The 23,318-nt window shown below is 39.6% G+C and overlaps 1 protein-coding gene across 1 annotated transcript in view; it reads left to right on the forward strand.

The window, feature by feature from the left end:
- The window catches only part of RNF2 (ring finger protein 2), a 44,667-nt gene that overhangs the window by 12,931 nt on the left and 8,418 nt on the right, over nucleotides 1-23,318 (forward strand). The window contains exon 2 of the mRNA XM_070768573.1: nucleotides 22,049-22,137. Within this exon, the coding sequence (XP_070624674.1) occupies nucleotides 22,051-22,137 (87 nt within the window). The 5' untranslated portion in view covers nucleotides 22,049-22,050. The remainder of the gene's footprint in view (nucleotides 1-22,048; nucleotides 22,138-23,318) is intronic.

Below are 23,318 nucleotides of genomic sequence, written 5' to 3' on the forward strand. Positions count from 1 at the left end.
TAATATTGGTTATTTGAAGAACCCACATAAAGATTTTTGAAAGCTAATTGGTAATAAGTAACTTTACCCTAGTAGACATATGTATCTATACATTTTTAATATATACACATTTAAATATATTTTTTAATTGCTAATAAGAAACTCTGCCCTAATGGACATTGAAAATAAGTATGTATTTCCTAAAGCATGCTCATTTTATAGATAAATTAAAAGCTGTATATTGACTTGTTCAAAGTCATGTTGATTTCTGGTATATTTGAGCTATGCCAAATTTTTGCTGCTTTCATGAATCTAGGGATTATGCTAATCTTTAGATTTATTAGAGCTGTAACACAGCTTTCTAAAAATTTCTGGTTTCATTTTTCTTCTAAGACTCCAGCCTTTGAAACTGCAGGCTCTGCTTTTTGCCAGTTTTAAACTTTGTTTTTTGATGCAAGTTGCAAAAACCAGGAGATAAGGGTAGAAGAGAAATCAGTTTACATTTTTGAAGTATCAAGAACCCACAATGAGAATTGAGGTCTCCTAAATCCCAGTCTGGCTGCCGCTGTTTTCCATAATAGTTGCTTTTCTGCAAGAGAAAATCTACCCCGTGTGCCAAAGTGACACCAGAAACACATTCTTTACTCCTGTAATCTATTGTTTTAAAACTGTTCAAACCTGTGCCTGTTGTATTTTGGTCATAATAGTAGTAGGAGTTGGAAAATGAGGGAAACCCTCTCCACAGACTCCTGACAACTCCATGCTGCCTTCTAAAATGTTAACTTTTACGTAGCTGTAATTGTAGCACGGGGCTTCCCTGATGGCGAAGTGGTAAAGAATCTGCCTGCCAATACAGGAGATGCAGGAGACCCGGGTTCCATCCCTGGGTTGGGAAGGTCCCCTGGAGAAGGAAATGGCAACCCACTCCAGTATTCTTGCCTGGAAAATCCCATGGACAGAGAAGCCTGGCGGTCTAGTCTGTGGGGTTGCAAAAAAAGTCAGACACGACTGATCAACTCAACAACAACAAATTGTAGCACAACTACAAGTTAGTCGTTCCTTTCATCTCTCTGCCTTATAAGTATTACTAATCATTTTCTATAGTATGACTAATTGTTATTTTTAATGATTGAAAAAATTTCCCATTGTTGATGATGCAGCAGACGTGTCCGTGCTGACAGCATTTTTACTGTTGTAGTAGGAGTAATAATCGGTGTGATAGTTAAGGGCATGGCCTTCTTAGTCAGGCAGACCTGAGTTTTGAGTCTTTACTCTGACACTGCAGACTTTAAGCTAGTTGCTTGCTTGTTTATTTAGTTATTTATATTTTGGCTTGATTTATTAAATGAAGGAAATTAATAGTACATGTTTCATAGGGTTGTTAGGATTAAGAAAGATTTCATATAAAGTGATAAATATAAATGTTATCTGTTATTATTAATAGTGTTATTTCCTTAGACTGGGATTACTGGGTGAAAGATTATGAATGTTTGTATCTCTGGAAATGAATTGCCTAGCTGTCTTCTGAAAGGCTTATTCCAGTTGTTGTTGGGAGAATGTGGAGACATCAGCCTTCAGCTTTCTCTCTTATCTTTCCTAATGTGATTTTTAAATTTCTGTGTCCGTCCCTTTCTGCAGCTTAATTTTTGAACGAAGTATGCCCTTGTGAGAAATGTAGACCCTGTTGGTCTATTTTCTGTGACGTAGGGAATGTTGCTGTTACCTCGTGTGTTGTCACTTGCTGAAGTGTGTTCAGCAGCATTTCTGCTCCTTCCAGCAGGAATCTGCACTTGATGGGCATTTCTCCTCCCAAGAACGGGAGGTGTACCACTTTTCCAAAGTTGTTAAACATCTATTCTGGCACGTGGGATTTTGGACTAAAAGTCATTAGTTGTTAGAAGTCTCTTTTTAGCTTTGCCATTATTGATAAGCATATGTAAATCTTCAAGCTTTGCTTTATGCTTTCCTTGTGTTTCACATCTTCCTCTCAGAGATAGAAATACTGATCTGTTTCTGCCATTAAATCTGCAGATTTTTATTGGGAGCCAACCATGTATGCTGACGGCATAGAGCAGTAGTCCACAGTCAGTAGTAAGCTGTTTACACACATCAATATGTTGCCCTGTTTACAGTTTCTTGTAATCTGGGTAGGGATGTGAAATGAAGTTGGTAGCTCCTCTTGCTCAACTTAAGAACTCAGAATTTTTCTGCTCTGCTCAGGAAATTAACAGTGTACGGTGTGTCTCTTGATCTTGAAGCATGGGGAGAATGAAAATTAATCCTTCTCTAAGAATGTGGTTAGTTTGTGGTAGAGTTGGTGCATGTTCGGGGCTGAGAACCTAGATTGTGCCTGAGTTTGAGAGCTAAGTAAATCAGTAGTTTGCCAGTAGTTCACTAGATTCAATAATTGGATGAAGCAGCTGACTGGGAACCCCTTAGGCAAGCAGAGGTTGATAAAATTTTAGAAGGGTTACAAAATCTAGACCGGCAGATGAGAACCAGGAGCTTAAGTGCAAGTGCAGGGAATGTCTTATCAGAGTGCAGACAACTAAGAATTCAGGAAATCAACAAAAATGGAAGGTTCTGACCAAATGGAGCAAAGAAGAAAAAAAATACAAGGGAAAAAGCAAAGAAACCCCTCCAGATGTACAACTTCTAGCACAAAGATACCAGGTCGGAGGAAAATCTATAGCTAGCTCATTGTTTAAAATATGTGTGCACACATGCCAGATGGATGTGGAGAAGTACATAAGAGGAAGTGCAGAAAGCCTTGTATGTGACCTGGAGTGTTAGATGTGTGAACTTTAATACACAACACACCTCTTTTTGATCAACTTTGAAAAAAGATTGGAGGAAATGACTGGTTTTGGTTGGTGAAGTTTTCAAGTTGAAAGAAGTTGCTGGAAGTAGAATACCTTCTTAGCCCAAGAGGACATACTTAGTTGCTCAGTTGAGTCTGACTGTTTGCAGCCCTTTGGACTGTAGCCTGCCAGGCTTCTCTGTCCATGGGATTTCCTAGGCAAGAATACTGGATGGGTTGCCATTTCCTCCTCCAGGGGATCTTCCTGACTCAGGGATTGAACCTCCGTCTCCTGTGTCTCCTGCATAGGCAGGCAGATTCTTTACTGCTGAGCCATTAGGGAAAGGACATTTAGGAAAGCCTTTTGATCTATAAAATATTAGGGCTAAGGGGGCTCTTGGTATTACTTAATATAAATTCTTAAATTTACAAATAAGGAAACTGGATCCTCAATTAAAATGACTAGGAGAAGGCATTGGCACCCCGCTCCAGTACTCTTGCCTGGAAAATCCCATGGACGGAGGAGCCTGGTAGGCTGCAGTCCATGGGGTCGCTGGGAGTCGGACACGACTGAGCGACTTCACTTTCACTTTTCACTTCCATGCACTGGAGAAGGAAATGGCAACCCACTCCAGTGTTCTTGCCTGGAGAATCCCAGGGACAGGGGAGCCTGGTGGGCTGCCCTCTGTGGGGTTGCACAGAGTCAGACACGACTGAAGCGACTTAGCAGCAGCAGCCTTAGTTTACCCAAAAATTGAAAGCAGACCTTCTTTACTATTTGTATATATTTGTAGAAAATTTTGTGGCTACTTTGCTTTCAGTAACTCATCTTCCTGTTATAAAATTGTCTCCACCTAGTGGCAACAAGTATTTTGCAAGAATGAGGACAACCCTAGGAAAAAACCGCTGGGGGCCTTTATTCTTCACTGCTTGTGAGGAAGTCAGCCTGCTGACAGTTGTGTTGCTTTGCAGAGGGGAGAGGAAGAGACAGTGTGCCTAATGCTTACTTTAATTTTCCATAACCTTATGGGAATTTGTAAACTCTTTATACCTGAATTAGGCGTTATATTTATTGTTGACTATGTAAAAAGTGTGTTAAGCTTTTACTTCAGAGTTTTTCATGTACACACACATACATATTACATAAGGATATGTGTGTGTGTGTGCGCACACACACATATATACATTTTTCCCCCTCTTTTTCCATCTTTGTTTTAAGTTAAAAGCATGATAACTTCTGTCAGTGGACGTTACGGAGAAGAGATGAACTAAACGGTAAATGATACCTGGACAATGAGGGGCGGGTGGAGGGGAAAAGGTCCCAACCTTTGTAAAATATGAAATTCTGGAAATATTAGAATAAAGTATGGGTTATGGTTGATGTTGTTTATAATCTTAGAGTATGGATTAGCTTTCCAAAGAAGCCATAGAGGGAAAGATACATTAAAGATATATAAAAAATAAAATCTGTGGCTTAAAGAAGCCGAAGGCAAAAGACAACAAACGGGGGAAGTATTTAACAGTCATGACAGGCAAAAGGTTGATTTCCTTAGCAGAAAAGGTTCTTACAAATTATCTTTTAAAAAACTAATAGAAATGAATATGAATAAGTAATTGACAGAGCCCCCAAAATGGCCAGTAAAGCTATGAAAATTTACTCAGTTTCACTCATGGTTGAAGCTTGCAAATGAAAACAACAATGAAATATTATTTTCCATCTGTCAAATTAGGCAGGCTTTTAAACAAAGTGTTGCTGATTCTTAATTGGTAGAAGGGTACAGTGGTCTAGCAATTTAGCAGTATTTGTCTGAATAAAAAAAGTTACCTGCCATTTGAGCCCGTAATTTTGCCTTTAGGAATTTGCCTAGGCAACTTCTTACTGTAAAATATAAAGTCAACAAAACATACATTTGATGAATGGTGAACCACATCTTTATGGGGGACAGTTTCAGAAACTTGTACCAATTGGGAATCTCAGAAGTTTCCTTGGATCACTAAAAACTAATCTTTAGCTAGAACAGTGGGTTCTCCACCCTGGCTATGCATGTTTTCATGGATAAATGAATCATGGAATCACCCCTGTGATTAGTTCAGTTCAGTGATTAGTTCAGTTCAGTTGCTGAGTTGTGTTCGACTCTTTGTGACCCCATGGACTGCAGCACGCCAGGCTTCCCTGTCCATCACCAACCTTGTGGTTGTCTTTCTAACCGTACCAAGAGCCCCAGAGATGATAATTCAGGTAGTCTGGAATGGAACCTTGGTATCAGAATTGTGTTAAAGCTCTCCGGGTGGTTCCTGTATGGAGCCAAATTTGAGAACTACATCTCTAGATTAAGATTATTTTTCCTGTGAGTGCATTAATTTTCTTCTGGCAGAAGATAAGACTACTGGACAAGTTAACTGAAATTCATATTTTTTTCACTTTGTCCCACTCTCCCTTTGGCTTTCTCTTGATAATTTGGGTTCAGGTGGTATATTACTTTGCTATTGCTGCGATGATCAATTACCGCAATATGATGGCTTAAAAAATAACACAAGTTTGTTATCTTACAGTTCCGACAGCCAGAAGTTCACAGTGGATCTTGCGGAATCAAGGTGTTGACAGGGCTGTGTTCCTTCTGGAGGCTTTAGGGGAGAATTCACGTTCCTTTTCTTCTTTAGCTTCTAGAGGCTGCTATACCTACAGCCCTTGGGCTCACAAATTCTTCCTCCGTTGTCAAGCCAGCAGTATAGCATCTTCAGATTTCTTTCTTTGATTTATATCTCTGCTTCCATCATATTGCCTTCTCTTTTTTTAAGGACCCTTCTGATTCTTGTTTAGGTGCTCAGTCGTGTCTCACTCTTTTATGACTCTATGGACTGTACCACCAGGCTCTTCTGTCCATGGGATTTCCCAGGCAAGAATACGGGAGTGAGTTGTCATTTCCTTCTCCAGGGGATCCTCCTGACTTAGGGATCGAATCTGTGTCTCTTACATTGGCATGTGGACTCTACTCCTGAGTCACCTGGGAAGCCCACCCCTGTGATTAGTTCAGTTCAGTGATTAGTTCAGTTCAGTTGCTGAGTTGTGTTCGACTCTTAGTGACCCCATGTACTGCAGCACGCCAGGCTTCCCTGTCCATCACCAACTCCCGGAGCTTACTCACACTCATGTCCATTGAGTCGGTGATGCCATCCAACCATCTCATCTGTCGTCCCCTTCTCCTGCCTTCAGTCTTTCCTACCATCAGCGTCTTTTCCAATGAATTGGCTCTTTGCATCAGGTGGCCAACGTATTGGAGCTTCAGCATCAGTCCTTCCAATGAATATTCAGGGTTGATTTCCTTTAGAATTGACAGGTTTGATCTCCTTGCTGTTGATGGGATTCCCAGGTGTCTTCTCTAGTATCACAGCTCAAAACGTCTCAGATGGATACACAAAGGGACAGAATGAAAACAAGGCTGCTGCTCATATAAGTGGTGGTGGCTGATAATAACCCTTGATGCATTCTGAAGTCTGGGGGAAAGACTGACTTGGGCTATTAAGAAAGTATCCATAGGGGCTTGGGAACTGAAGTAGTAATGTTAGAGGAGGTGAGATAGTAATGAGAAGTATTATAGGAGGGTACAGTTTACACTAAATTATCTAGATCTGAATTTTAAATGCTTTAAAAATATCTTAAAGCATTTATTTTTCCTGTGACAATAAGTTAATTTTACATAGAGACCAAAAAATGTTACGTCTGTTACCAACAGTACTCAAAAACTTAATTAAGACTGGATAATGAAGATTTGGTTAAATCACCTTTGAAAGGTTCCTGCTCTATGTTCCATAGTGTGAAAAGATATAATCCAAATAGGAATTGATTATTTTTTCTTTTTAAATAAAGCTGTTGGGTTACTGAAAGTAATTTAGCTTTTTATTCCAGATGTTGAATCCAAAAACAACTTTTCCAATAAAGAACACTTTCTTTGCATTTTTAGAAGCTTACAGAAATCAGTATCTGTCTTACAGCTGTAGCTTTAGATTAAACTGCTGTGAGTGGTTTTTATGAGGTGATGCTTACTGCAGGCAGTGTTATGATGGCAGTTGGATTGCTTACTCAGAATTTATTATTGCTCCATGGTTTGCCTAGTCTTGAATAAATTTCTAAACTCTTTTAACACCTGTATCCTTTGAGCAAGCAGTGTTTTAATTAAGGAACAAATTGTTTGCTCATTCCCATGTTGTATAATGAAATATAAGAGGAAAATAAAAATGTTAAAGATTGGGAGAGTTAATTTTGATGTGACCTTTATTTACTTTATGTTCAAAGATGGCAATAACCATGGAAGAAAAAGATACGTTTCTTAATATAGGGGGAAAAAGTTTCATAGTTGGGTTTCATAGTGGTAGGGATCTCAAGCAAATGAAGAAAGATGCTTTCTAGGAAAATGGGATAATGTAAGTACTTTAAAAGTGATTGTGTTTTCCAATATATGGTTCACAGTTTTTTTAAAAAAACTGTAAATCATATACAGAATAAAGACATAAGTGTTGGCTGTGAGGGGTTGATTATATAATAACTTTTACCTTTAGCAGTCCTCGTAGGCTAAAAAGTGGACCCCATCCCCCCCCCCCCCAAAGATATCCACATCCAAACCCCTGAAATCTGTAATGTTACTTTTTTTTAGAGGGGAGGAGTCTTTGTAGATGTCATTAAGTTAAAGATTTTGATACAAGGAGATTACCCTAGGTTGTCTGAGTGGGTTCTAAATGTTAATTACGTGTGTCTTTATAAAAGAACAACAGAGAGAGTTTACATTTAGAAGAGGAGGCAGTATGACCACAGAGGCAAAGATTGGAATCATGTGGCCACAGGTCAAGAAATGCCAGCAGTTACTCCAAGCTGGAAGAGGCAAGGAGCAGAATCTTTCATAAAATCTCTGAAAGAAGTGCAGCCTGCCAACACCTTCATTTTGGCCCTGTGATACCAGTTTAGGATTTGTGGCCTCCAGGACTGAGAGAAATTTCTGTTGTTTTAAACCACCAAACGTGATAATTTGTTACAGCAGTCACAGGAAACTAATACATCAATCATTCTTCAGAGTATAAATGAATTCCCTATACATATAAATATAAAGTATATGGAGTATAAATAACTCCATATAAGTATACCCCCCCAAAAGGATGAAGAGTTAAAGTATAATATACTCCATATACTTTAACTCTTCATCCTTTTGGGGGGGTATACTTATAGCTCAAACTCCTTAGACTAGTTCTATTTCAGATACTCTGAAAAGACCAGGCAATTTTTATGATTAAAGCAACTGGTAAGCATTTTTAGGCACAGAACTCTGAGGTTTAGCTCAAAACATGTTATATTTGAACCTCCTTTTGGGGAGAAGAGTTTTTATTCATTCTGGAATCTCCCTGGTGGCTGTTCTGTAGCTCCACTTTGGTAAGAGTACACTTTAGACTCCTAAAATTTTACAACACAATGTCAGCTGTTTTGCCTGTGCATCTGCTATTTAATAAGAATTCTTTTACCCATACTACAGAAAAGGTGCACTTGAGACTCTTATTGAGAATGGAGTTAGGAGTTTTTATGACCCAGCTGTCTGGGGAGGCCTTACAAATAGCTGTGAAAAGAAGAGAAGCAAAAAGCAAAGGAGAAAAGGAAAGATATAAACATCTGAATGCAGAGTTCCAAAGAATAGCAAGAAGAGGTAAGAAAGCCTTCTTCAGCGATCAATGCAAAGAAAGAGAGGAAAACAACAGAATGGGAAAGACTAGAGATCTCTTCAAGAAAATCAGAGATACCAAAGGAACATTTCATGCAAAGATGGGCTCGATAAAGGACAGAAATGGTATGGACCTAACAGAAGCAGAAGATATTAAGAAGAGATGGCAAGAATACACAGAAGAACTGTACAAAAAAGAGCTTCACGACCCAGATAATTATGATGGTGTGATCACTGACCTAGAGCCAGACATCCTGGAATGTGAAGTCAAGTGGGCCTTAGAAAGCATCACTATGAACAAAGCTAGTGGAGGTGATGGAATTCCAGTTGAGCTATTCCAAATCCTGAAAGATGATGCTGTGAAAGTGCTGCACTCAATATGCCAGCAAATTTGGAAAACTCAGCAGTGGCCACAGGACTGCAAAAGGTCAGTTTTCATTCCAATCCCAAAGAAAGGCAATGCCAAAGAATGCTCGAACTACCACACAATTGCACTCATCTCACACGCTAGTAAAGTAATGCCCAAAATTCTCCAAGCCAGGCTTCAGCAATATGTGAACCGTGAACTTCCTGATGTTCAAGCTGTTTTTAGAAAAGGCAGAGGAACCAGAGATCAAATTGCCAACATCCGCTGGATCATGGAAAAAGCAAGATTGTTCCAGAAAAGCATCTATTTGTGCTTTATTGACTATGCCAAAGCCTTTGACCGTGTGGATCACAATCAACTGTGGAAAATTCTGAAAGAGATGGGAATACCAGACCACCTGACCTGCCTCTTGAGAAATTTGTATGCAGGTCAGGAAGCAACAGTTAGAACTGGACATGGAACAACAGACTGGTTCCAAATAGGAAAAGGAGTATGTCAAGGCTGTATATTGTCACCCTGCTTATTTAACTTATATGCAGAGTACATCATGAGAAACGCTGGACTGGAAGAAGCACAAGCTGGAATCAAGATTGCCGGGAGAAATATCAATAACCTCAGATATGCAGATGACACCGCCCTTATGGCAGAAAGTGAAGAGGAACTCAAAAGCCTCTTGATGAAAGTGAAAGTGGAGAGTGAAAAAGTTGGCTTAAAGCTCAACATTCAGAAAATGAAGATCATGGTATCCGGTCCCACCACTTCATGGGAAATAGATGGGGAAACGGTGGAAACAGTGTCAGACTTTATTTTTGGGGGCTCCAAAATCACTGTAGATGGTGACTGCAGCCATGAAATTAAAAGACGCTTACTCCTTGGAAGGAAAGTTATGACCAACCTAGATAGCATATTCAAAAGCAGAGACATTACTTTGCCAACAAAGGTTCGTCTAGTCAAGGCTATGGTTTTTCCTGTGGTCGTGTATGGATGTGAGAGTTGGACTGTGAAGAAGGCTGAGGGCCGAAGAATTGATGCTTTTGAACTGTGGTGTTGGAGAAGACTCTTGAGAGTCCCTTGGACTACAAGGAGATCCAACCAGTCCATCCTGAAGGAGATCAGCCCTGGGATTTCTTTGGAAGGAATGATGCTGAAGCTGAAACTCCAGTACTTTGGCCACCTCATGCGAAGAGTTGACTCATTGGGAAAGACTCTGATGCTGGGAGGGATTGGGTGCAGGAGGAGAAGGGGACGACAGAGGATGAGATGGCTGGATGGCATCACTGACTCGATGGATGTGAGTCTGAGTGAACTCCGGGAGTTGGTGATGGACAGGGAGGCCTGGCGTGCTATGATTCATGGGGTCACAAAGAGTCAGACACGACTGAGCGACTGATCTGATCTGATCTGATCTGATGACCCAGGCTTGTGCCAGGGAGTCTTCAAGACTTGAGACTGGTTTACTGGGAGTCTGCCCAAGCGTAAAGATTGTATCGGTTCTCTGCACTTTAGCCCCATATCATTAATGATCAGACACCAGTGTACCTGGCCTATAGTATCTTCACCTTCTCAAAGATTATATATGTGTTTGGGGAAAGAGAAGGATAATTCAGGAAACATGCATTTGAATGTCTGTATATGTTATTCAAAGCTGTGGTTTAAGATGCTCTTTTTTTTTTATGCCATCTAGTGCCCCCTTCTATAAAAAAATCCACAAGTTTCTAGTGGGATTTGAGCCAGAAATGTTTCTGATAACTTCTTTTTTTCCATTAAGCTTCCAGAAACTACTCTTAGTATTCATCTACATACAGGTTACTAGCAATAGATGATGACACATCAGCCCTTTTTGGTAACTTTTGTTTGTTATAGAAAAGGCCTTAAATTCTTAAGAGCAAATAAGCCTGTCAGTTTGATTAAAAAAGTTTTTTTAATCACACAAGGCACATGCTGAAGCATTCTTATGTTCCTTTGTTGTTGTTATTCAGTTGCTAAGTTGTGTCCGACTCTTTGTGACCCCATGGACTGCAGAACGCCACCGTCTTCCAGTTTGCTCAAAATTCATGTCCATTGAATCAGTGATGCTTTCTAGTCATCTCATTCTCTGCCGCCCCCTTCTCCTTTGCTTTCTAGCTTTCCCAGCATCCAGGTCTTTTCCAACAAGTTAGCTTTTTGCATCAGGTGGTCAAGGTATTGGAGCTTCAGCATCAGTCCTTCCAATGAATATTCAAGGTTGATTGATTTCCTTTAGGATTGACTGGTTTGATCTCCTTGCAGTCCGAAGGGACTCTCAGTAGTCTTCTCCAGCACCACAGTTCAAAAGCGTCAGTTCTTTGGTGCTCAGCCTTTTTTATGGTCCAGCTCTCATATTTGTACATGACTAATGGAAAAACCATAGCTTTGACTCGGTGGACCATTGTCAACAAAGTGACATCTCTGCTTCTTAATACACTGTCTAGGTTAGTCATAGCTTTCCTTCCAAGGCGTGTCTTTTTAATTTTGTGGCTGCAGTCACCATCCACAGTGATTTTGGAGCCCAAGAAAATAAAATCTATCACTGCTTCCACTTTTTCCCTTTCTATTTGCCATGAAGTGATGGGAATGAGAACCCCATGAACATGTCTTTTCGAAAATAATAAAATTATTATTTTTAAAAGGGGGTTAATGTTAGTGTCTAAATCATTTTTTCCCCTTGTACTTCACCTGTTGGGAGCCTAAGAAATAATAGTTCCTATTTATTGAAACAGAGAAAATTATCTCTTCAGTTTTATGGCTTATCATTTATAAAATGCCACACATTTTATTATGACCATCTCATTCAGCTTTATCAATGACCCTGAAAAGATTTGTCACTTTGCAGATTAAAAGATAAAGCCTTGAGTGTTTGTTCATGGATCCATAGCCAGTAACTGCTAGCGTTAGGATGGGAACTCAAGCTGATCCAGTTCCAAAGAACTCTGTGCTTTCTAGGTGTCTCATTTATTTTACTATAACAAGGCTATCCCTTAAGTATGAAGTTTGCTGACTTTATGCTTGAGGAATTTTTGGTTTAGTGGATTTGTTTTTCCTTCTAGGGGAGCCAGAGAATGATCTTGGGAGCAAATATATACTATAACCTAGTCAAGGAATTTGAGGGTTTTGGAGGTCTCAACGAGTTGAATGGAACCTGTATTGGTATTGTCCTCTTTTTTTTTTCATATGAAACCTGCTCTTTGCCACATTTAGTGTCTATAGGGGCTTCCCAGGTGGCTCAGTGGTAAAGAATCCACCTGCAATGCTGGAGATGCAGGGAATGTGGGTACAGTCCCTGGGTCAGGAAGATCCTCTGGAGGAGAAAAATGGCAACCCACTCCAGTATTTCTTGCCTAGGAAATCCCATGGAAGAGAACCTGGCCGGCTACAGTCCATGGGCTATAAAAGAGTAGGAAATGACTCAGCGACTAAACAGCAACAATAACAATGTCTATATGGTTTCCTAATACTCCCCTCAACCAATTTGAGGGTTATAGATCGGGGTGGAATAAAAAGACACTTTGGAGAGCCTTTGCAGTACTTTGCCAGGTACTACTAAGTGAATATTTATGTGCAGCCATGTTATGTGTGTTCGTGTGTATTTAGTTGCTCAAGTCATGTCTGACTCTTTGCGACCCCATGGAGTGTAGCCTGCCAGGCTCCTCTGTCCATGGGATTTCCCAGGCAAGAATAGTGGAGTGGCTTGCTGTTTGCTCCTCCAGGGGATCTTCCTGACCCAGGGATCGAACCCACATCTCCTGCATCGCAGGTGGATTCTTTACCACTGAGCTACCAGGGAAGCCCAACAATGTTATGATTAGCGTCTCAAGTCCCTGGATGAGTCTCCGAAAGATGAATCCATAATGTAATTGAATTAGTACACAAGTACACATTTTCCAGTAATACAGACACATAATTTAAGTATAATATATTTTTAATGGAAAAAAACTTTAAGTGGTAATTTTAATTTCTAAGTTGGGGATTAATATACTGTTGTCCTGAAAACTAATTTTTGTATTCATTTAAAAAAATTGTCACTTTTCCTAAAGCCTGAATTGCAAGACATGTTTTAGCAACCAAATTCTTTGTGTCAGAATGATAATTTAATAGCCAGATTATTCTGTCCTCGAAACCATGCCACTGTACACTTCCAGTGATTTGAGAACTCCTGTTTCTGTACACCTTTTCTAACAGTATTATCAGTCATCTTATTTCCTTTTTTTTTTTAAATTTATTATTATTTTTTTAAATTTTATTTTATTTTTAAACTTTAAAATATTGTATTTTGCCAAATATCGAAATGAATCCGCCACGGGTATACATGTGTTCCCCATCCTGAACCCTCCTCCCTCCTCCCTCCCCATACCATCCCTCTGGGTCGTCCCACTGCACCAGCCCCAAGCATCCAGTATCGTGCATCGAACCTGGACTGGCAACTTGTTTCATACATGATATTATACATGTTTCAATGCCATTCTCCCAAATCTTCCCACCCTCTCCCTCTCCCACAGAGTCCATAAGACTGTTCTGTACATCAGTGTCTCTTTTGCTGTCTCGTACACAGGGTTATTGTTACCATCTTTCTAAATTCCATATATATGCGTTAGTATACTGTATTGGTGTTTTTCTTTCTGGCTTACTTCACTTTGTATAATATGCTCCAGTTTCATCCACCTCATTAGAACTGATTCAAATGTATTCTTTTTAATGGCTGAGTAATACTCCCTTGTGAATATGTACCACAGCTTTCTTATCCATTCATCTGCTAATGGACATCTAGGTTGCTTCCATGTCCTGGCTATTATAAACAGTGCTGCGATGAACATTGGGGTACACGTGTCTCTTTCAATTCTGATTTCCTCAGTGTGTATGCCCAGCAGTGGGATTGCTGGATCATAAGGCAGTTCTATTTCCAGTTTTTTAAGGAATCTCCACACTGTTCTCCATAGTGGCTGTACTAGTTTGCATTCCCACCAACAGTGTAAGAGTGTTCCCTTTTCTCCACACCCTCTCCAGCATTTATTGCTTGTAGACTTTTGGATGGCAGCCATTCTGACTGGCGTGAAATGGTACCTCATAGTGGTTTTGATTTGCATTTCTCTGATAATGAGTGATGTTGAGCATCTTTTCATGTGTTTATTAGCCATCTGTATGTCTTCTTTGGAGAAATGTCTATTTAGTTCTTTGGCCCATTTTTTGATTGGGTCATTTATTTTTCTGGAGTTGAGCTGTAGGAGTTGCTTGTATATTTTTGAGATTAGTTGTTTGTCAGTTGCTTCAGTTTCCCGCATGTTCATGGCATTTCTTCCAGTTCGCTTTTCTGCTTCTGAAACGCTAATTTCTATCTTCTTCAATGAAAAGTTATTTTCTGTCATCTAAAGAAAACTTGAAATCGGTAGAAATCCGTGGCTGTAATCTGACGTCTCCCTCTTGGCCTTTTATCTTGCCTGCCATCATTGGGTCCTTTTTGGCCCCACCCCCACCCCCTAAACACACACTCAGCTATCAGTCATCTTAATTTTTGTCAGCATCACAGCCAAAAAATAGAACATATATAGATAACATTGATTTGCAGTTTAGTGATTTGTAGTGAAGTTAAGCATGATTTGATTTTGTTGGCCACTCGTAATTCCCATTAATTACCCATTTATCATTTAGCCTATATTGAGTTGTCTTTTAAATTGACTTAGGGCAGTATCTATTATATATTATGGATTTTGACCTTTGTTTATTATGTATGTTGCAAGTATTTTTTCTTTGTCAATTGGCTTATCTTTAAATTTTCTTATGTCTTTCTTTTCTGGTCTGATAATTCCAGTATCCCTGCCGTGTCTGGTTCTGATGCTTTGTTTCTCAGATTATGTTTTTGTTGTTTGAATTTTCTCTTTGTCAGTTGGTTTATCTTTAAATTTTCTTATGTCTTTCTTTTCTGGTCTGATAATTCCAGTATCCCTGCCATGTCTGGTTCTGATGCTTTGTTTCTCAGATTATGTTTTTGTTGTTTGATATGCCTTGTAATTTTTTCTATTGCCAGCATGCTGATGTGTTGTACTGGGTAAAAGCAACTGTTGCAAAAAGGCCTTTAGTAGTGTGTTGGTGAGGTGTTGGGGGAAAGTGATGGTTCCGTACTCTTTTAATTGGTCTCAGAATCTATTCCTCTGGGCTGTGAACTTCACTAGTGGCTGTTAGTTTTTTTTTTTTTAACCCCTTTTAGGTGGGACAGGATGACTAGAATGGACTGGAGTTGTTTATTTCCCTTCCCCAGGTCACCTAGGTTCTGATAATATCCCAGCAGGTTAGGTTTGGTTACCTAGTTTTCTCTAAGGGTAGGCTTTGTTAAGAACTAGAGTGCTCTGGCGTATTTTAAAATGGTTGCCTTTCCCTCTCTCTCTGCTGGAAGCATCAAGGGATTTTTCTCTGATACTTGCTGTGGGAATGTTTGGGGTTCTGGAGGTAAATGTGACGGTATTTTGGGGCCTCCCCTCTCTGTGACTGGGTCCTCCTGGAGTTTCTAACTCTCAGCCTTGTCCACACTCAGCATACTCCAAGACTTTTTCAGGTACAGTGTAGAGTCTCCCCCCTGACACTGGTTCCTCCTGCAGTTGTGGTGTTGAGATTCCCAGTTTCTGTCTCTCCAGTTTGGGGACAGTCACTATACTTTTGTCCTCCCCTCACTTATGGATCCTGGAAGAGTAGTCCATTTTTCAGTCTGTTCAGCTTTACATGCAGAACTGGAAATGAAAGTCTTAATCTTTTTTCTTATTTTGTTTTGAAAAGAGAAAGATAAGCTAGTAAACCTCTGTGTAGAATGCGTAGGAGTTTTCATCTCTTTTCCCTTCTCTGCCCTTCTCTTTATGGGTAGTCACTTGTTACAAAAAGGCATTTACTAGTAGTGGCCTCTGAGAAAAACTACTTTTAGTAGTACTGTTGAGAAAAACTCAACATGCAAAAAGACTAAGATCATGGCATCCAGTCCCATGACTTTATGGCAAATAGATGGGGAAACAGTGGAACAGTGACAGACTTTATTTGCTTGGGCTCCAGAATCACTGCAGATGGTGGCTGCAGCTGTGAAATTAAAGATGCTTGCTCCTTGGAAGAAAAGCTATGACCAACCTAGACAGCGTATTAAAAAACAGAGATGTTACTGACAGAGGTCCATCTAGTCAAAGCTATGGTTTTTCCAGTAGTCGTGTATGGATGTGAGAATTGGACTATAAAGAAAGCTGAGCGCTAAAGAATTCATGCCTTTGAACTGTGGTGTTGGAGAAGACTCTTGAGAGTCCCTTGGACTGCAAGGAGATCCAACCAGTCCATCCTAAAGGAGATCAGTCCTGAATATTCATTGGAAGGACTGATGCTGAAGCTGAAACTCCCAATACTTGGGCCACCTGGTGCGAAGAACTGACTCATTTGAAAAGACTCTGATGCTGGGAAAGATTGAAGGTGGGAGGAAAAGGGGACGACAGAGGATGAGATGGTTGGATGGCATCACCAACCTGATGGATGTGAGTTTGAGCAAGGTCCGGGACTCGGTGAAGGACAGGGAAGCCTGCTGTGCTGCAGTCCATGGGGTCACAAAGAGTCGGACACGATTGAGCGACTGAACTGAACTGAACTTGTTGAGTGGTGGCGTTCAGTTGTTCAGTCGCTCAGTTGTGTCCAACTCTTTGCCACCCCATGGACTGCAGCACACTGGGTTCCTTGTCCTTCTCCATCTACCAGAGTTTGCTCAAACTCTTGTGTGTGGAGTTCGTGATGCCATCCAATCATTTTGAGGTTGTTGTATTGAAAAAGCTTTTGAAACCACATTGAGTATCCACAAAAGGACTTTGTGATTTGCCGTATGTGACAATGTGGAAAGTCAGCATGAAAGCCAGATATTTATGGTCCTTCAAAGAACGTTCTGAATATACTATTGATATTTTCCCTTTGGTTATTGAAACTGTGAACTTTTAACTGTGAAACTGTGAACTTTCAACATTTAACTGTGACTAGATCTTTTCTCAGGATTTATTTTGTTTCTGTCACTGCTACTAAAATTATCTTGTCTGAACTGTAATGCTAATATTCACTTTGAGTGTCTACTTTGTGCAAGAAACATTTCTGTTTTGTTGGATATCTCTTTTCTTATTCAGAAGTGTCATCTAGGTGGGGGTTGGGCCGTGGGTAGACCCAGATCTTATGTTTTGTGGCAAGGATCTTGAGACAGTAGTCAACTCCTGTTACTAGAAAGAATCTACTTTGTCTGACACCTCATTTCCCTCCTTCACGGGCTTCAGCTCTACTTTCCAGCCTTTCAGATTGTAGTTTTTATCTAGGCTATCTATTCTTACTCCTTTTCTCTTTCTTTGCTCTATGTATATGTCAGTAGTATGAATATCTAGATGACTCCCAAATACCAGTCATCAAAGTCAATTCGTTCTCACCTGAAAAACAAGCTAAATGTCTTTCATGTTCTTGGCTTGGGCAGGAATGAGCTGCAGACAGAAATGCAGCTTGTCACCAAACCAAAGAAGGGGAAAGTTTGTATATGATTTGGGGGAAGGATAGAATTTAGGTTAAATTTAAGTGAAAAAATATATATTGACCTAAAAGCAAAGAGGAACTAGTTCTGGGGCGCTTATCTGTTTGGTAACTGCCAGAGTGGAAGTGTGAGCTTCCTGAATACATGCAGTTCACGTGCTTTAGGCCAAAGTAGAATTTATAGCTCCCTCTATATATGTGGATTGTCTTGAGTCAAAAAATGGAAGTTTTCATCTCAGATCCCCTTTTGACCCTCCTTGGCCAGATCACAGGAGATGTTACTAAACATTGTTGATATCTGCACTGCTGACATGTTCTCAAAAATTGAGATACACCCTCTGTGTTTTCTTAGACTTCTAACTTTATTGAGGCTTTCAATGGCAAAGTCAAAGATCTCTCTTGGTAAATGTCACATTGCACTTGGAAATATGTGGGTTATTTTCAAATATCTTTCGATACTGATTTCTAACATAATTCCACAGTGATAAGAGAACAAACAGACTCTATTTCAGTACCTTTAGACCATGGAATTTTTGCACTTTGTTTTATGTCCATGGGATCTTCCAGTGTTGCCTAGTTTATTGTCTGGGAACTTGAACAGAACTTGTATCCCACTGTTGTGTGAAAACTGTAGAAGTCTTAATTATGTTGAATTGGTTCTCATAGTGATTTTCAGGTCTACTGTATTCTTCTATTTCTCTTTATATTCATTCTATTAATTTTGAGAGTTTGATGTTGAAACTCCAACTAAAAAATCTTAATCTACTTAAAAAATAATATATAGTGGAACTATATGTAACCTTGTTCTGTATTTTCCAGATCTCCTGTAATTGTGTTATCATACTTTCATAATTTAAAAAAGAAAGAAGAAAAAAAATGAGAGTGGTTTTGGTAATCAGCAACATTGTATCCTTTTCTTTTTCTTTTTTTGTAACACCTGCTGTGTTATCTGGTAAGATGGCATCCATGCAGTAGCATTAAAGACTAGTTACCAGGGAACTTATGATTGATTGTAATACAGATTCAAACAGAAAGACTGGAAAATTTTCAAAAGTCATATTGATCCTAGTTTTCCAAATGATACTGTGATGTTTTGGAACTACAACTAACTTGTGGTTTACTTTCTAAATCTTAGTTGCCACAGGTATACCAATACCCAAATCAGATAAAATTTGGCTATGTTCAGCAGAACTGATATCTCTAGAAACAAGGCCTTAGGAGAACATTTTATTTGACAGTTCCTATTATTTGCTGGGGGAGCGTTTTAGACAGATGAAAGGCGTGTTCTGTTTATAGTTGACCCCAGGGTAACAGTGTTGGGACATGGGTTAGGATTTAGAGTTCTGAGAAATTCCTCCTGTCTTAGTAGTTTTAGTTTCTAATAGATTAATTTTGTTATTACAGAGTTTATGGTAGAAAAGTGGCACATGTGTTTACAGGGAAGCCGTATTTAAAGGTAGTTTACCTTGAGTTCAGTGAATGCCAGAGTCAGCTTCAGAGCTGCATCCTTTGTAGGTTTGAGGCCATTGTTCTTTACACACACACATCCCACCTGACCCCACCCCACATATACCCTTTATTTGCTATTATGGGGCAGTGCCTCTTCCACTAATTTTTTCTGATTGCTGTATCGGTCAGTATCTTTACGAATAGGTCCTTGAAACTTAGAGGCTAAAGGATCTTTGGTTTTTTAATCTGAAGTATCGTATGTTTGTTTTAGTTTGTACTTTGTCAGTTTTCTAAAGGTCTTCTCACATTTTCAACTGCTGTGTTGGAAATTATCTAAATTTGCAAATTTCCAATCCTTTTTTTTTTTTTTTTTAATCCTGTATTTTAGATGTGAGCCTGTTAAGAAAAAGAAGGACAGGTTCTTTTTACATTATCTGTTGGGCCTGTCCCACAATACAGGTTGCACACCTTGATGCCAGTTTCTTATGTTTCCTATTTATTGTTCCATTCCTTGCTTTCAGCCTTGAGTTTTAGTCTGACTTTTAAAGGAAAGGCATCAGAAAAGGCCTGTGTATCACTCTTGTTTTCTTGCTTTTTCTAGTCCCTTGCATTCCCTAGTCTCCTGTGAAGTGTTTTGTACTTTCTTTTTTTCTGTTTTTCCAGCCAGTTTTCAACACTTATTCATCTGAGAGGCTACAAGTAAATGGAGTCATTAATATAAGCCTGGGATTCCTGGACAGTGTCTTAACAGAATGAAATCCAATAGCAGCCATTAGTCTCTCTGCCTTATGGTTTTGGAAAGTTTTTTATTATGACTGTTAACCTGAACTGTACCTTACTTTAGTTTCCATTGGTTTATCTACCATTGTAGCAGTCTTAAGTGGGTCTGGGCCATTCGTTGTTTTCTTGGGGAAGACCTTGAGAAAAAGATAGTTCATTTGGAATTTCAGGGGAGGCAGTAAAGGGGAACAGAGTATAAAAGGTGGTGATGCCAAAACATAATGTTGGGTACATAAGGAGGGCAGGTTTCAGATAATCTGAATGCATTTTTCTTTGCTAGAGAGTCTTTAAATATACGCTGCTTTGAAGTCCAAGTTTAAGGCTTCAGCATGCCAGTCAGAAAGACTGGCCAGCGTATATTTGGTACTTTTTCTCCTTTCTTTTCTAGAGCTTGTTTTAGTTGTATTGATAACACACACTGCAGACAGTAGGATCAAGCAACGCTCATAAAGTGGTGGCTTCTTGTTTAGTTGCTAAGTCATGTCCCCCTCTTGGTGACGCTGTGGACTGTAGCCCACCAGGCCTCTCTGTCCATGGGACTTCCCAGGCAAGAATACCGGAGTGGGCTGCCATTTTCTTCTCCAGAGGTTCTTCCCGACCCAGGGAACAAACCTGTGTCTCTTGGGTTGACAAGCGGATTCTTTACCACTGAGCCGCCTGGGAAGCCCATAAAGTGGTGGCTAGAAACCATGATTTAGTCCCTAAAGTACAGAAATGTTAACCTTAGTCCCCGAGTACAAAAATGAAGAATGGCCTCCTCCATTAAACAAAGTGATGTCTCTTTTAGATATCTCCTATTGAAGATTTTAGAGAGGCTTATGGCAAAGTTTGTTGCTCCAGAGAGCAGACACTGGTCTCTTGGGTCTCTTGTATCCGTTGGCTGCTAAAGTTTAACTACGTAGCAGTTAGTAGAGCCTGTGCCATCATTTGATCCTCTGAAGATTGAATGATACAGAAAAGACAGTATTTCATCAAGAAGTTTCTTTCACAAAATTCTTTCAATTTATGATTCTCAGAGAATGGAGTTAAAGCATTCAGGGAGATACTCAAAGAACCACAGGATACTAATCGTAGAATTAACAAACTCAGCTAGTCTAGTGACTGTGCAACTCAGCTATAATAGCTGAGAAAAATTGCTGAGATTCCAGATTACCGTTGGGGACACTGATCAGGGATCATACAGGACCTGAATGATAATTTTAGTTCAAGGACAAAAGGCTTAAGGAATGTTTGCTTGTTTGGGAGTCACTAGTTCCAGTAAGCAAAATGAACAAGTCTTTAGGGTAGACTCAGTGGACAGCCTGAAAATTATAAACAAAATCCATGATTCATTCAAATTTGAAAAATTTGAACATTTCACATTTTTGCTTGGACAAAGGAGAAACTTCATGTGAAAATGTAGCTTTCTGTCAATGAGACAATGTGTGTTGAATTTTAGAGGGGACTAGAATTTAGGTTAAAGTTCAGTAAAGTGCTTTTACTTATAAAAGCAAAGTTGAGTTAATTGCTCATTAGGTGGAGTCTTGAGCAGATATTTTAAAATGGTATCTGCTAAAAGTGGGAAAGTCACCATCCTGGATACAGATGGATCATGTCCTTCGTTGTTTATGTGCCAGTGTAGAGTATATGACATTCTGTGATCGTGCAAGCTGTGTCTTTAGGCAAGTGTGATGTTTTTCCTTCTCACTGTCTACTGGACCACTCTCCTTCCCTTAGTGCTCCATTAAATAACTAGAACTCAAGGAGACCTTGAAATTGTATCAAATGGTCAGTACTAGGAGGAACTAGGACTTTCAGCCAGAAGTAAAGAAAAATCAGGTGGGATGTGATAACCGTGTCCAAATATTTGAAAGACTGTTGTGTAGAAAAATGGTTTGACTTAAATTAGCTTGCCTCCAGAGGGCAAGCTGTATGGGTGGATAGGTAGCAGTTTTGGACTCACCATTAGGAGGAGCTTTCTGAATTCTAAGCTGACTTAGTAGACAGGAGTTTTCATGAGTGGAGCTGTGAAAGTAGAGGCAGGATGGCCGGTGGCTTAAAGTGCTTAGACGGTAGATTCTGTGTTTCCGGGAAAAACCAGGTGGCCATGCTGAAAAGTCTGACATTTTCCTGACTTAGTTCTAAATTCCATGACCACTAGTTTCAGAAAGATAACTTGCTATCTTGGTTGAAGAGGATTTTCTGTACGTTAGTAATAATGAAGCATTCTCTGTATGCGGGCTGTTAGGTGTTCAGAGATCAGTGATAGCCTCTTGCTGTCAAGTAGCTTGTATTTATAAATGGAAATATTCTCGAGCTTTTCTTCATTTCCATTCTTGAACCAGTGTGTAACTTTTTTTTTTTTTACTATTATTCTCAGGATTTACAATGTCCAAAAATTAGTTTTGAGATTTACTTCCCTTTCAGATACTAAAATTGTTTTTCTCTCCTCTTTATTCCTAGCAATGTCTCAGGCTGTGCAGACAAATGGAACTCAGCCATTAAGCAAAACATGGGAACTCAGTTTATATGAACTACAACGAACACCTCAGGTAATGTAGACCAAGATAATTTAGGGAAAATATGAGACATATGTAAACCGGAATATATTTTTAGAAAATGAAAACTTGAAAGAACATAGCCATAATAATACATTTATATACAAAATAGTCCTAATTTTTGTGTATGTTGGTTGACCATTCATTGAAGAAATAATTTGAGTGCCTGTTGTGTACCAGGTCCTAAATTAGGGACTAGGTAAAGTGGTGAATAAAACAGATGTGGCATCAGCTCCGGGAGTTTAGACACCAAGCAAGTAAATTACACATATGAGAAGCTGTACATAGGTAAGTTCCTCGATGCTGTAATAATAACAGGGTAACTAGGGAAGACTATTTTGAGAAGGTGAAGACGGGAAAGACTGGGAAAGGAACAAGTTTGAAGGAGATAAACATTCTTAAAACTGAAGTCTGAAAGTTTGAAATGCCTGTAAGACAAGCAGAAATGCTACCTAGGGGTCTGGGCTAAATATAAAGTTTCAGGACTTGTCAGTGCATTTGGAGCACAGGAATGCCAGATTACCTAGAGAGAGATGAGCAGAAGGCTCAGAACTTCATCCAGAGGAGCTTCAGCATTTAGAAATTAAGTAATAGGAAAGGAGGCTGAGAAGGAACAGCCAGAGAAATGGAAGGAAAAGTGGGAGATGAGGAGAGGAGATAAAAGAGGACAGAGTGTTTCAAGGAGGATGCAGCTACTGTGTTCAGTACTACTGGGAGGATGAGTAAGATGAGGATTACAAAAGTGAACATTCGAGTTGGCAGTATAAAGTTGGTAACCCTTGAGAAGAATAGATTCACTTGAGTAGATTGTGCTGTGTTAAAGAGGGAGGAGGGGAGGTGAAGATGGATAGGTAACGCTTTAGAGAAGTTTGGCTGTGCAGAGATGCAAAATGAGTGAAAACTTGAGGGGAACTTAGAATCAGGAACCCCAGCTCCCTCTGGACACAGCTCTAAGGTTCACGTTTCACTGCAGCAATCCTATGTTAATCCAGATCGATTTAGTGAGGAGGGAGAGATTGCTGAAGTCTGAGAGCAGACAGAATAATTGAAAGGGGAGCATGCTTGAGAAGGTAGAAAGGAATGTACATTTGATAGGAAGTGGTGTGCTTTCTCCTTATAATAAGAATGAGGAAGATACCTAATAAAGATCAGGTAGAGAGAAAATGAGAGCTCCT

Source organism: Bos indicus, chromosome 16 (assembly GCF_029378745.1).
Source record: "Bos indicus isolate NIAB-ARS_2022 breed Sahiwal x Tharparkar chromosome 16, NIAB-ARS_B.indTharparkar_mat_pri_1.0, whole genome shotgun sequence".
NCBI classification, from domain to species: domain Eukaryota; kingdom Metazoa; phylum Chordata; class Mammalia; order Artiodactyla; family Bovidae; genus Bos; species Bos indicus.